The 15,714-nt window shown below is 37.4% G+C and overlaps 1 protein-coding gene and 1 non-coding gene across 4 annotated transcripts in view; one reads left to right on the top strand and one right to left on the bottom strand.

The window, feature by feature from the left end:
• The window catches only part of BMX (BMX non-receptor tyrosine kinase), a 77,445-nt gene that overhangs the window by 12,295 nt on the left and 49,436 nt on the right, over nt 1-15,714 (top strand). For 2 of the 3 annotated variants that reach the window (XM_072614307.1, XM_072614308.1), the window contains exons 3-5: nt 844-948; nt 8,230-8,311; nt 13,370-13,489. In XM_072614307.1, coding sequence (XP_072470408.1) covers nt 844-948; nt 8,230-8,311; nt 13,370-13,489 — 307 coding nt within the window. The remainder of the gene's footprint in view (nt 1-843; nt 949-8,229; nt 8,312-13,369; nt 13,490-15,714) is intronic. The other variant, XM_072614309.1, reaches the window with a different exon arrangement.
• Nucleotides 9,582-9,688, bottom strand: LOC140509348 (U6 spliceosomal RNA). Its single transcript, XR_011968677.1, has one exon. It is a non-coding gene; the product is annotated as a U6 spliceosomal RNA (small nuclear RNA).

The raw sequence follows: 15,714 nt of genomic DNA, 5'->3' as shown, positions 1-15,714 counted from the left end.
TATTACTGTCCATAATAGCATGAAATATAACTTTTTTCAAAATCATTTTTCCTATTGTTATAAATTACACTGTTTTGTGCAAAGGGTTGTTGAACAATTCAATATCAGCTTCATCAAGTCATTTCAACAGCTATCCACTTACCTATGCACTTGTAGGTTTTAAGCATATTTGGATATGACCTTCTTTCCAAAAGAATCATAGAAAAAAATCTGGTTTTTTTTCTGTTTGTTGCATACTTTTCCTCACTTGCATCTGTCCTTTCTATATGAAACATGTGCCCAAAGCTAGAATGTCTTTTAGATTGGGAAGAGTTTTTAGACCTGTTAAGAAAAGGATCTGCTTAATCAACAAAGACAAAAAAAACAAAAAACCGGGTCATAACTGTAGTAGTGATTATCGCCATCATCATTATCCTCATCATTTTCGTCATCTCCAAACTCTGTAGAATGAAATACAGAAATCTAGTGGAAGACCTAAAACCTGGTGGGAACAGGATAAGGCCCTATGTGTATATGGACCATGCCAGTCATCCTCTCTATTATTGGAACTGCCCCAAAGCTACTTTCAGTGAACCTACAGCAGACAAGCTTATGCTTCAGTACTTTTTTTCAGTTTTAAAAAAGTTATTTCATTCACATGCACAATAGTCCACAGATTACTAAATATGAAGACGTATTGGAAGACTAGTGATTTGTCCTAGGAATGATTTTGCTTGACATTGAAAAAGCTGAAGAAGAATAAGGTGGTAACGATAATAATAAAAAAAGGAACTTGGTTTTACATTCTTTGAACATCATGATAAATCATGCCGAGGTATTGTGTATTTTTGTTTTGGGATTTAGAAAAGAGGCAGCAGGAAAGGATCGATCGACATCAAGAAAATTCGATGTGTTGAAAGAGTGAATCTTGAGGAACAAACCCCTGTGGAGAGACAATATCCTTTCCAGGTAATGTCAGGTCCAGCATGAAATCATTAATTTCTCTCTACTCTTCTGAAGTAAAGTTTTCTGGAATAAAGAATTGCTCAGCAAGATGCTTATTGAGAAAGCATTTTCCTGGCTGGGAGTAGGGTGGAGGTATGAGAATCTTAGGGGGTTACCGGTGCTTTTTCTACTTAACCAGTAATGGAAAAAAAAAAAAAGGAATGACAAGAGCCAACCACTCATAGAAGTTCTTTCTTGAAACTCAATATTTGTGCAAGTTTTCCTAAGCCTGATTTGTGGAGATTCTTAGTTTCCACATCCATCCCCACATGGATAGCAGTCTGAAATAACAGGACTCTGTGCAGGGAGGTCAGAAGATCTTGAGCCAGCTTGAATCAGCTCATGAGAACTGATTGTTAAGTTTTCAGTGTGAGTATTTATAACTTAGAAACCATCAAACGCTACAAATCGGGTCTTGATTTATTGTTCTATTGATTGTCTAGATTTAAGAGAGTGATGAAGAAAATGTTAATAATTCGGACTGAACTTAAAAGTATGTTGTGGTATGAATGACCAAAGAGCTGGTCATTCAATATTTATCGACACATCCTTGAGGGAAGCAAACTTAAACAGTGAGGTAAATGAAACGCTTGGAGGATCATCTATGGGGCATTATCCTTTGATCCTATAACCCTCAGATTCTTGACCTCTTGGGCATCATGGGTTCTTTTGTCAGTCTGGTGAATCCTATGGGCCCTTTCTCAGTATGATGTTTAATTGCCTACATTCATAATTGAAGGAACTGCTAAATTTCAGTTAGAGGTTAGAAAAAATAATGATGTGATTTTTTTCTCCCCCTGAAATCGATTCATGAACTTCTTAGGGGTCTGTGAACTCTAGGTTAAGAACTCCTGCCTTAGCCTATGGGAACAGTGTGGTAGCTATCATTCAGTTTGAAAAACATATATTCAATACTTGCTAAGGGCAGGACATGGTGCCAGAAGTATACATAATAAGTGCAAGGGAAAAGTCCAAAGCAACGTTAGATGAGACATTTAAAATGAGAGAAATTGCTTTAGCAGAGGAGAGGGCAGGAAAAAATATGTAAGAGAAATCTGGGTTGACTACCTCTAGAGGAGAACTAGTCTTTTTTGCTGTCATAACCTAAGCTTTCAAGCTAGAAGGAAACATAGAGATTATCTAGTTCAAATCCTTGTTTTAGAAACAAAAAAATGAGACATGGAAAAATGAAAATGTGAAACTTTTCAAAGTTCACTTTGGTAATGGGAGGTTTCTGTGATGTCATCCATCTGAATACATTTCAGCTGTGAAGACCTGGACTCATCCGTACCTTCTGGCCTTTTGCCATTGTTGTCCATGCTGTCTAAGAAATCCTTCACAAGGAATTCCTTCCCCCCCCCCCATCATGGTGGGCTCCCCCAAGATATCCATGATATTGCATGGATACCACATGGCTACCTGTCAACCAGCTCTTGCTCATCCTGCTTCATTGGCCTGTTTCCTTTTTCCAATTACATCTTTTTTCTCATATCTTTATTGCTGCTGCTTCTGAATGATTCTTTGTTGATGACGAACTGCAAAAACAAAAAGCACAAATACTTTAAACGTTGAAACCCATTCAAGCCCACCACATTTTTCTGTTATCTTTTGGATAACCTGAAACATTAATTATTGAGACTGTGGCATTACATTATTTGAAGTCATAAGACATCACTGGAATATTATCAACGTTAATAAGAGCTTTTATTTCAGGGAAAAGTTTGTGTTAATAAGATCACTCTTCAGTTTCCCAAATGCTGTTCTGTCCGCCTCCTATGCACTTTTGGAACTAGTGCATTATTTATCCACAGCGTCTATACAACTTGGATGATCAATCCAACTGTGTATCATAGAATATGTATATCATAGTCTGAACAATAGTCATTCTTCATCCACTTGGTTTTTCATGTGTGGTTTATTGGACTAAGCTCTCTTGAACAATTAATTCACCTCTTTCCATTCTGCCACATAACTTCTACTGTTACATTGTACATGAATATTTTATTATGTTAATATATATATATAATATATATATATATACAGGAGACAACTTCAAGACAGCAATTTTTCCCTACTGAATCCAGTGCTTTTTCTTTAGTCTACAAATAATAAGCACAAAAAGATATTGTACTCTATATATTTCAGTTAATTGTGCAGCTGTACAGATGTGTCCTACTCTGTACTATCTGTGCTTTCTTCTTATACGTTCATCAAGCATACCTTAAATGTGTAAATTATCCCCAAATAGATTTTGTAAAGGAGGGAAAATAGGATCATGGTCTAATCATCATTGATAATTCCTGGGTTGTCTTTTTTATTTTTTAAATAATTAATTAATCACTAATAAATAAATAAATATTATTAAATAGCTAATTGATTAATTTAATATTTAATTAGGTTTGTGAATATTCCCAAGAATTTGATACTACTCTTGCTTTAAGATATTTTGTGCCTCAATTTACCTTTATTTCTTATTGAACAGTAACCAAGATGTGAGGTCTGAGTTTTCTCAAACAAGATTAGTTTTTCTAGAGACTAAGCCTGAGGCAACTGAAATATTATCAAATACTGTGGATCCTACTACAAGTATCTTGTCTTCTCAGTGTTCTGAGACTAGATGTATTTCCAGAAAGCAAGGCTAACCAGAATGCTATCAGAAAGTGAATCTCCTTACACAATTATCTTTTCCTCTGAGTGTTCTGAAACTAGATGAGCAAGCCTGGAGTAACCAGAAGATTCTGAAAGGCATTGTCTCCAGCTACAAATATCTTATCATCTGAGTGTTATATAATTGTGCTGATTTTCTCCCTTCCTCTTTACTGTAGATGAGAGGTTTTCCAAATGCTTTAATCAGTTGTGCTGACTTTTTTTTCCTCTCCTTCACGTACCCTCTTGTATGCACACATAGGATCCTCAGATCAGTCAAGCAAGGGTAGGGCAGTAAAAAAGAGGAAGGGTGGGAAGAGGAGGAAAGGAGGAGAAAAATGAGGTGAAGGAGGGCAAGGGAAAGGAAAGGGGTGAGGGGCAGGTGGACCTGGAGCTACCTACAGCCCCACTCCTTGACTGTGGGCAACCAGGAACTCACCCATTCTCTTCCTCTTACAGAGATAGGGAGGACTGCTTTAAGATTTCTTAAAATTTGACCCATTTGTGACTTCTTCCTGCTTTATGAGATGATTTTCCTCATAATCTCCTACTATCTTCCCCTGTTTGCAAATGAGACCACAGTCTGAACCAGTGTTGTCATTGGCTGCCTGTTTGTCAAGGAGATCAAATGTTAGCTCTCCAAAAAGGTTTTGAGGTTCTTTTGGTCTTCCATTTGTGGTGAGTGATTTGCAATAGTCCAGCTTCCTTAGGAAATGGTGACCTTCCTAGAAGAAGGATTGATGAAATATCTACCACTTCTCTTGCCATGTTGAAATCAGATTCCCAAAGGCACCTGAAGCAGCTGCAAAAGCTCTTCATCACAGGCTTGAACTCAAAATAAGAGATGGGAGTCTAAGGAACCATTTTGAGAATGAGGCCCATTTATAGACCATATGGTAATGAGGGACCTAAATACCAAGTGTTCCAGGGGTATTTGTTTTATTATTTATGCCATAGCAAAAGAAGTAGATGTAGTTATAAATAAAAGATCTCATAAGATTGATGGCAGAGTAGTCAAATCAAAGAGGATTGTCCCTAGAGAGCATTCTCAAGGATCAAATGCTCATTTAACTGTGAAAAAGATTTGTGTGAGTGGCATTAAAAAAGTCCCTGAGTAACACCACCTAAGAGACTACTTTGAATGATGCAGAAAGATGTAAGTGATTAAAACCATGACTTACCAAGAGTGACAAGAAGACAATCTGTTTTTGCTAACTTTCCATGATCATGATTTTGTGTATATGATTGTCATTCAAAAATGCCATAATGTGGATAGCTACTAGTGTTAAGTGAGGAAAATTTTATCTAAGCAAGAAATGACTAGTGCTTCCTTTAGTCAAAAATATCAAAGGTGTTCTGGGAACTTTGATGGCAGCCATTGAGGCAGCTTTGGTAGTAACTAGGTGAAAATTTTATTGTGGTTTTGGTGGTAGTCATGATGGTGGAAGATATAGAAGATATGAAGAAGGTTGAAATAGACTTTGCAATAAAGGGACCAACTTTGGTGAAGGAGGAAACTATAATGATTTTGGCAATTATAACAATCATCCTTCAAACTTTGGTCTTGAACTCTAGCCTTATGGTGGGAGCCAATGTTTTGCTAAGCCCAAAAACTGCAACCCAAAAACCAGTGATAGAAGTAGTTATACCAAAGGGAAAAGGTTTTTATTACTATTAGGAAAAAAAGATTATTGGGAGAGAAGAGCCAGAAAAGCAATACAGAAGCTAAGGTTGCAAAAAGTTTGTGAACTCAGCCAAGCACAACAAAACCAAGCTTCTTAAAACAACATGTTTTAAACAATACTTTTCATGTATGGGGAAAAGAATGCCAGAAACATATTTGTGATACTGCATAACAGTTTATTTTAGTTTCTTTTTTACAGAAAGCATAAAGCATTTGAACACAGGATTTCATATAGATATTTTTGTATCCATCCTGTTGATTGCTAAATGTAATAGTCTGATCATGGTATTGAATCACTATGTCTTTAAAAATAACAAACACTTATAGGCTGAGGGAAGGTCTGTTCTTTTATCCTGTATATATATGAGCACTATGATCCATTTTCCATGTCAGAATTAATAGTTTATTTACATAGATCAGCTTGGAATAGCTTCCATTGAATTCTACATCTTATCATTTTATTCTTTTTTTCTAATTGACTTTTTTGCTCTAAGAAATTCATTGAATGGGTGTATCTCACTCAAAGTGAGAATGTGATAAGACCTTAGCCTGAAAGGGCCAGGGTCTCACATTGCATTGTGGGCCATCTCCAGCTGTCCTAATGAATATCAGGTCACTGGACCCAGATCCTCAGGAGAAGAAAGTGAGGTTGGTGACCTTGCACAGCCCTCCTTCACTCAAGTCAGAGTCAACTACAAGTCATGTCATCATCTGGATGTCATGGTCCTCTTTGAGAATGAATGACAAACGCACCCTGCAAAAAGTTTGACTGTACACAGACAGAAATGAGACTGTTTCATATGCCTGTTCATGTTCACTTTTTATAATTTTATCTGTCTAACTCCTCCTAAATAATGTCCACATGAAACCCCAGACTTGGTTGCAAGTCAAAAAATTTTGATCTTCATTAAAAGAGGCCTAGATTAGACATCATCTGGAATATCATGTTTAATTCCAGGTGTCATGGTCTAAGGAGGACATTGATAAGGTAGAATGTCCACAAGACAACTAGAATGGTAAATGATCTTGAGTCCATACCCTATCAAGATCTCTTAAAGGAACTAAATCCTTTTAGCCTAGCTTGAGGATAAAAGATTCAGAGGTCATATGATAGCTAGATTCAAGTATTTGAAGGACTGTCACCTGGAAGAGGGATTAGACACATTTTGTAGGGCAGTAGGTAGGTACGGTAGCAGGAGATGGAAGGTTCTAGGAGATCCATTGAGGCTTGATATTAGGCCAAACTTCTTAACAATTACAGCTTTCCAAAAGTGGAGTGGACTGACTGTAGAAGTAGTGGGTTTCTCCTCTTGGGAGGCCTTTATCTAGAGATTATATGACCAGTTGTTGGATAGGGTGGAGTGGGAATTTCTTTAGTGTATGGGTTGGACTAGAATGGCCCCTGGAGTCCTTTTCAACCCTCAAATTCTGCGACCCTATAAGTTTTGCATTTTTTTGGACTAGGCTCTACCTTTGCATTGAACAAAAGGGCTCACAAAGAGTCAGATATGACTAAAACCACTCAACAACAACAATGAAATGTTAAAAGATTTTCACTTCATTGGGAGGGACTTAAAGTCTTTGTAAAAGGATTTTTCTACTAACTCGTTTTCTGCAAAAGGTGTTAGCACATAAACTCAACTATCTTTGAAGTGACATTTTTTACAAATCTTAGGATGATCAAGTATTTCATGAAATGATGCTTCTTCTTGCTTCTGAATGTGCAAAAAACCCCCAGCCCTGACAATTTCTTAATTTTATTCTTCATGGAAAACTTCACAACCCTCCTCCCATTTAGCTCCAGCTTCCTTCTGGTTTCATTTACAGTGAGAACACTAAAGACTAATGTGACTCAGTTTCTTCACAGGGGCTCTTAACCTGTGGTCCATAAACTTGTTTTTTTAAAAAAAATACATATTTTAATAGCTATATTTCAATATAATCAGTTCCCTTTGTTATCCTGTGTATTTTATTTCATATAGTTAAAAACAGTTTTCAAAGAGGTCCATGGGCTTCACCACACTTGTCAAAGGGGTCGTGATACAAAAAGGTTAAATAACCTAAAATATGTGATTTTTGCAGCCTCTGACCACTTTTTCTCCACTGGGCCATCACTATCACTATATTTGCAAGAAAGGAACTCAGAGGACCGAGAACCAGTTTGTGTTTTTCTTGGTTCCATAGGCTATAGTGCCAAAAAAATTAATCAACAATTAATCACCTGCCTACTAGAGATGAGAGTCTCTTTAATTAGAAAGGTGGAACCTCAGAAAATAGATACTGTTTCTGGGACCACATTCAGAGCTTTCTCAGTCAACGCATTTGTTAATCATCAAAAGTATTCCAGGCACAACACTAGGCGCTTAGGATTCAAAGCTGAAAACCAACCAACAAATAAATAACCCCTGCTCTCAAGAAGCTTCTATTCTATGCCAAAATGATAGTATCTGCCAGAACTTTTGCTTTACTGACATAGACTTAGAGAACCGATAGTCATCTCCACAGCATAATGAAACATTGCAATAGGACTCTGTGGAGGTGCTTAGTCCATAGAGCTAGTAAGAGCAGAGCTTGGATTTAAATCCACATCCTCAGACTCCCATTTCAGTGTTCCTGCTGTCAATACCACGTTTATGTTTGTTTGTTTGTTTTTTATGTATGACCAAACATTATCAGTAACATAGCTTGCATCTGGTTATCACATTACCTTTTTAAAAATAAAAACTTGAAAAGATTTAGAATTTTTTTCATGAATTAAAAAGTTTCTAGATTTTTTGGTAAGCCTCCTTCAAAGCTAGTATATATTTTATAGTACCTAGCTTTCTCAAGGAAATCTCATAACTAACAAATGCACAGAACTTCCCAGGAGAATATAAGCATATTTGTTAATATCAGTTTTATCTCTCTCTTTTCAGATTGTTTATAAAGATGGCCTTCTCTATGTCTATGCATCAAATGAAGAGAGCCGAAGCCAGTGGCTAAAAGCCCTTCAGAAAGGTACCATTACATTGACTTCCTATGAGTCAGAGTTGGCAAAATCAAGATATGGCATTAGGGGAACTGATCCTAATTTTGCTTATTGCCCTCACAATGCGTCACTGTCAGCCCCCTTTTGAATTTTCACTGAAACAGAAGACTTAGCTGACCAGATGCCTTCTTTTTTTTTTCCTTCACTTCTCAAAAGAGTAAGACTAGTTACATCCTACCCACATGCCTATCTCTCTTTTAGAACCCCAGGGCAAAGTCCAGGCAGGGAACTGTGCCAAGTCACACAGCAAACCATATGGCCTCTCTCTAGGCCCCATACCTTTTTCTCTCTCCATTCTTTGTATACATTATTTCATTTGATCTTCACAAATCCCATGAGGTGGGTGCTATTATACTTCCTATTTTAAAAATGAGAGAAATGAAAGTGAGAAAATAAATATCTTGCCAAAGGCATATAGATGGTAAGTGTCTGACGCAGAACTGGAAGGAAGAAAAGGCAGCAATTAACAGAGAGATAGACAGAGGGTATTTCAGGCATAAAGGACAGTGTTTGCAATGGCACAGACATGGGAAAGGCCAGGACAAGTTTAGGAAACCACAAATGATTTAGTTGGGCTAGATCACAAAAGCAGAAAGGTGAAGGTCATGACATTTGCCTGGAAAGAGAGATTGGAGACATATTATGGAGATCCTTGAATGCCAAAGCAATGGAATCAAACACAAATCTGTAATCAATGGGGAGCCTGTAAGCCTTCTGAGCCAGAAAATGAGGTCCTCAGACCTGTGCCTTAGGAAGATTATCTTGGCAGGAATTGAAAAATAGATTAGAGAGGGCTGAGACTGGGAGCAGGAAGACCAATTAAGAGAGTAAAACAATGGCACCAGGCAAGAAGCGATAAGACCCCAACTAGGGGAGTATGGGAGATTGGGAGTGTGGAAAGAGGGAATAGAAAGGACAGGATGAATGCTAGAGATAAAACAAATACCTTATTCAGCTTTGCAAGAGAAACCTCCTTTTTTCCCAGACCCAGGCAGCTAAGGTCCAAAGGGGAAACTTGTTATGTTGTTTCAGATATAGAACTTCATAATGCAGTGGAAAGAGCAGTGAATTTGTAGTCAGATAGACCTGGGTTCAAAACCCGGTTTTGCCATTTATGATCTATGTGATCTTTGGTAAATTACTTCACCTCTTCTGATCTTCGATTACCATGTCACTCCTCTACTCCATAACTCCAGTGGTTCCTGATTACCTAGAGAATCAAATTCTTTTTTTTTTTAAATGCATGTGGAATGCTTCACAAAAGTGCATATCATCCTTACAAAGGGGCCATGTTAATATTCTCTGCAGTGGACCAATTTTAGTATAAGTACTGGCAAAGAAAGTTCTCTGTTTTGCTTTTAAAACCCTTCTATATAATGACCTCTTTCTTCCTTTCCAATCTCTCTTTATACTCTAAGGTCTAAGAGCAGTGGAATTCTTGACAAGGCTGCTCATATCCATTCTATTTCCAGTCTCTGTATCTTTTCATTGGCTGTTCCCCATGCCAGGAATGCTCTCTCTCTCTCTCTCTATTTCTCTCTCTCCCTCCCCCTCGCCCTCTCTTTCTCTTTCTGCCTGCCTCCCTCCTTTCTCCACCACCTTCCTTCGTTCAAGACTCAAACCAAATCCTTCTTCTACAGGAGGACTTTCCTAGTCCCATCAATTGCTGGTGTATATAATCTCTATATAAATTGTATATGACAAGTATGTATATAGTTATTTGCATATTGTCTTCCCTCTTAGAATGGAGCTCCTAGAGAGCAAAGAACAATATTTTTGCCTGTCTTAGCAAAGACCTAGTAAACACTTAATAGGTGCTTACTCACTGAATGACTGTCTGACCAGTAAAATGAAATGGTTGGGCCAGATTTTTAGACTGCTGGAATTGAGAGAGAGCTTTTAGAGCTCCTATATTCCAAATGTTCTTAATCTGGAGTCCATGAACTTATTTAAAAATTTTTTATAATTATTTAAATATGATTGATTTTCTTTCTTGTTTAATTTTTTTAATACTTTCAAAAGCATTATTCTGAGAAGGGTTCTGTAGCCTTCACCAGACTGCCAGAGGGTCCATGAGAAAAAAGGGGTTAAGAGTCCCTGATCTAGTTCATTTTGCAGATCTGGAATCTGAGGTCCAGAGGAGTTGAGTGACTGCTTGAGACTACAGTGACCAGGTTGGGATTCAGATTTCTCCAAGCCAATCATAGTACATGAGTAATGTGACTATCCAAAGACCTTTGCTTTAAGTCTCTCCCAAATGGACAGAAACAAGGTGGCCCTTATGGCCACAATAGATACCTAGCAGATTGTTCACCAATATTTATTGGTGACCCATGAAGCCAGGACTGCCTACATGATTGTTGCTCATTCTTCATTTTCGAAGAGGACCGATAACATTATGGGTGATGTCTTGACTTGGGAGTAAATTAGATTTAAGTGAGGCAAAATTGTGCAAAGTCATCCACTTCACTGTCTTCCAGTCATCAAAGTCCAGTGGCAGGACAAAAGTCAAGACAACTAGTGAAGACCAGGGATGCAATAAATGACCTTGGTATCTTCAATGAGAGATGATAGATAGATAGATAGACAGATAGATAGAGAGATAGATAGATAGATAGATAGATAGATAGATAGATAGATAGATAGATAGATAGATAGATAGATAGGTAGGTAGGTAGGTAGGTAGGTAGGTAGATAGATAGATAGATAGATAGATAGATAGATAGATAGATAGATAGATAGATAGATAGATAGATAGATGTGATATAGGATGATCTCTACAGTCACTTCTAACTCTAAATCTATCATCTAAGTGCTAAGGGGCCCACAAAACATCCTCCTTGGTAGAGTGGAGTCAGGGGCTTTGACAACAGTAGAGTTGATTACATTCTACATCTGGTAGAATACAAGTTCCTGGAGAGCAGGAATTCTTTTGTTTTGGAGTCCATATCCCAACCCCTTAGTACAGTATTTCTCACATAGAAGGCATTTAGTAAATGTTATATTGAGTTATGCTGCATTATCACTTGGGAGCAGCTTCTGGTCACAACCCAACATTCCTCAGTTAGAATTTTCCTGTCTCACACAGTCAGGTAATATGGGCAAGGTTGTCAGCCTAGTGCAGAACTGTTTCTTTTATCTGGGAGGTGATGGAAGGAGGGAGGAAGAAGGGAGAGGAAAAATGCTCTTCCAGTTCCATTTAATACCATAGCAAGAGTCCAATAAACAAGATCAATCCTATATTTAGGTAGAATACCTAATGGTGTGATTTAGGGAACTATAGGAAGGCTTCTCTGCTCAGAAATATCTTTTCTACCTACAGGTTCTAGTACCAGAAGTTTCATAATTAGAGATGAATTATTTTAAATTAAACTTGTCTTTGTTCCTTGACTTCTTTTAATGTGTAAATGCTCCTGAAAGTGATAAGCTATTAAGTCACTCACACTATAGTGAGAAGTTGACCACTACTCTTCCCACTAGGATGGTAAGTAAGGAGCAGGGTTCCTATGAGGGAAAGAATGCAAAAACGATAAAAAATATCATAGAAGGCACTAATTCAGTCAGTCAGTCAATATATACTTATTAAGCTCTGGAGAGGCAGAAGATTTGTAGTAGAAGTCATTTACTCTGCAATTTTGATTACAGCCACACTGCTGGCATCAGATTTCTCCATCAATTTCCTCTAGGACCTGCACAGGGCATTTGTATGTTATAGGTAAGGTGTGGGAATTGTTCTTCTTCTACCTCAATGAAAATATGAATACAATTTTATACCTTTAAAGAATAGTTTATTACCATTTAGAGGTAGTAGCAGTACCAGAGAATCTTGGTAACCTTTTTTTTTGGACCTGTTGATTTCATGTACATCTGTAGAAGTACACTTATTCTGCAATGTAAAGTCTTAGAGGGTTGCCTGGGAGCACAAAATGAATAGATAAGTGACTGGGTCAGACTCATACAACCTCTCCATGTCAGAGGCAGAACAGCCTTAGTTTTCTTGACTCTTAGGCCAGCTCTGTAGCCACTAAAATGCTCTATGTAATTGTTGTTGTTCAGTTGTGAATGACTTTTGGTGACCACTTTGAGGGTTCTCTTGGCAAAGATACTGGAGTGGTTTGCCATTTCTTTCTCCAGTTTATTTTACAGATGTGGAAACTGAGGCAAACAAGATTAAGTGATTTGTTCAGGGTCCCACAGCAAGTAAGTATCTGAGTATTTGAATTGAAGGTTTCCTGACTCCAAGCCTGGTACTCTATCTATTGGACCACCTAGCTGGCCCTCAACATACTTGTCCTTCATTCTCAAAGAGGACCATGACATTTTGAAGATGATGTTATGACTTGCAAGAGAATTGAATTTAAATGAGGCAAGGCTGTGCAAAGCCCAATGCACTAAATTCAATGTACTTCTATGCACTTAGGTCAGTAGAGATTGTTTCTTTTTTTATCTTTGCGTCTTTGAGGCCTAGCACAGTATCTAGCACAGAGTAGAGGTCTAACTAATGCCTGTTGATTGGTATAATTTGCAAATCACACAAAATAAATAAGTACGTCAGTGCCGCAGAGAGCTGAATGTTCAGATATTTAAAACAAGTACATTTGCAAAAATCACCAGGAAAAGCTGAGAATAATGCTGTCTTCTGTCCTGCCTCTGATATAGATTGACTATATGACCCTGAGTAGGTCACTAAGCCTCTGTTTTCCTCAGTTTTCTCATCTGTAAAATGGGGATTAATAACAGTAACTTGCTGGCAGGATTGTGGAGGAAAAAATGAGATAATATTTGTAAGGCACTTAGTATACTTCCTGGCACACAGTAAGCACTAGATGAATATTATTATTATTACATAGTATTATCTAATGATAGAAGGATGTAACTTAGGTTTACAGCACACATCTGCTGAGGCCACCTGATATTATCGAAGTGGGATCCAGTTGTCATTGTTCTGTAATAGTAACCCATATTAAGTGTGTTCCTCATTCCCAGCTGAACTTATCTTCAGTCTGACTTTCCTGTCTGCCTTCCAGAGATAAAAGGAAATCCTCACCTGCTCATCAAGTACCACAGCGGATTCTTCACTGACGGCAAGTTCCTTTGTTGCCAGCAGAGTTGTAAGGCTGCTCCTGGATGCACCCTCTGGGAGGAATGTAAGGGAGACCCCTTCATTCAATTTGGTTCAAAAGAAATGTCATCCTTAGTCAATGCCAATCAGGTGCCAAAACAATCAGAGAAAGAGAGACAGAGAGAGAAAGAGAGACAGAGACAGAGACAGAGAGACAGAGACAGAGACAGAGATAGACAGACAGACAGAGACAGAGAGAGAGACAATCACAACATTGTGCAAATGGTTTGGATTTATTCTGTCTGGTCATCATATAGTGATGAAATACAAGATTTGAGGTCAAAAAGCCCCAAATTCTGTATCTGTCACATACTAGAAATGACCCTAGGCAAATCATTTAACCTTTCTCAGCCTCAGTTTCCCTTCTGTAGACTGGACATAATAATACCATCTCCCTCCCAGGATTGTTCTGAGATCTAATGGAATAAAATATATGTAAACCACTTTGGAAGCTTAAAACACTGTGCTATACAGATTGACTTTTTGTTAAGTGACATACAGTCTAGCTAATTGGGTTGTAATCTTATTTCAAAACATTATATTAGGGGAGGGTGGAGGTGGGAGAGTTGACTAGGTTATACTCTAATGGAGAGGACAACATCCTCTCTTGCTGTGGTAGCAAGACCTTTATGGCCACTATGTAGATTTGGGTTTGTAAGACCTGCCTTCGGGAGGGTTTATTTCCTCCTGTTTTGTGCTTTGCCTTTCATTAAGAGGGAATTATCTTTAGGAAGATTGTTACTTCAGGTGAATGACCATTAGCTTTCCCATAGGTGTGGCTCCTATAGATAAAGAGATCTGCGTGTTCTTCAAATCAAACATCCTTTTTTATAATAATTAAAATAAAATTCAATTTAATGAATTACATAAATACAAATTATGTATTACAAGATTTTCATTTTTAACACAAATTTGCAACTCAGCCTGAAGCATAAATATGAACTAAATGTCTAATCATATTTATGTACATATATTGAGAGTGAGAGAGAGACAAAGACAGAGACAAAGAAAAGTAGAAGAAAAGAGGAGAAAGAAGGGAGAGAAGAAGAGAGAGGAGGCTAGCTGGAACTAAGTTAGGAAGACATGAGTTTAAATCCTGCCTGATTTATTTTAAGAGCTGTGACACTGTGTAAGTCACTTGACCTCTTTCACCCTCAGTTTCCTCATCAGTAAAATAGGGATAACAGTAACACCTATCTCATTGGGTTGTCATAATATGTATAAAGAGCTTTACAAGCCTTAAACTATTATGAACATGTATATGTGTTCATATGTATTTGTGTGCTATATAAACATATGTTACATATATATACATATACCTGTATGTGTATATATAGCTACCACTTGTATAGCAGTTTGTTTCATAAAATTCTTTATACATATTGTCTATTATATACACACATATACATATATACATATTTTAATCATTTTTAGTCATATCCAACTCTTTGCGATCCCTTTGGTGGTTTTCTTGGCAAAGATACTAGAGTGGTTTGCCATTTCCTTCTCCAGCTTATTTTACAGATGAGGAAACTGAGGCAAACAGGATTAAGTGACTTGCCCAGGGTCCCACAACTAGTAAGTATCTGAGACTAGATTTGAACTTGGGTCTTCATGACTCCAAGCCTAGTACTCTATTCATTGTACTACTTAGTTGCCATTCATACACATTACACATGCCACACATGAACATTATATCTGCCACATATATGCCACATATGTATACATCCATACATATATATATCTGTGTATGTATGTATATATATATATCGTTTCTGTGGTTGTGCTGGGTTGTCAAAATAAGAAAGTTAAGAATCTATTTCAAGTCATTCAACAAATATTTATTAAGCACTTACTGTCTGCCAGGCATTGTACTAAGAGCCAGGGATATAAAATGAAATAAGTTGCTGAGTAGAGCTTGTCGATGAAAATGAGAAATATTGGTATTTTAGAAGACTACATAATAATATAACCTTCCCCTAATCTTTGTATTTTCAGTTGCTGATAAATAAAAAAATTAAAATTTATCTTAACATAGCTTTAGCAGCTCATATTAAGTAATAGTCAATCACTCACCCCTGTGCTCGGGCTTATCACTAATTGTTTTAAAGAATTTGGCGCCAGAATTCCTCCCACTAATTAGCATTTATTGTGTTGAGTACCAAGTCTCAGCTAAAGCATTTTTTCCTTTTCATTGAAGATTGTATCTCCCCCATGATCCTGGCTTTTCCGCAGAGAAGCTGAGATTCC

The sequence above is a fragment of the Notamacropus eugenii genome, chromosome 5 (assembly GCF_028372415.1).
Source record: "Notamacropus eugenii isolate mMacEug1 chromosome 5, mMacEug1.pri_v2, whole genome shotgun sequence".
Taxonomy (NCBI): Eukaryota; Metazoa; Chordata; class Mammalia; order Diprotodontia; family Macropodidae; genus Notamacropus; species Notamacropus eugenii.
This window is presented reverse-complemented; position numbering and strand designations above follow the sequence as displayed.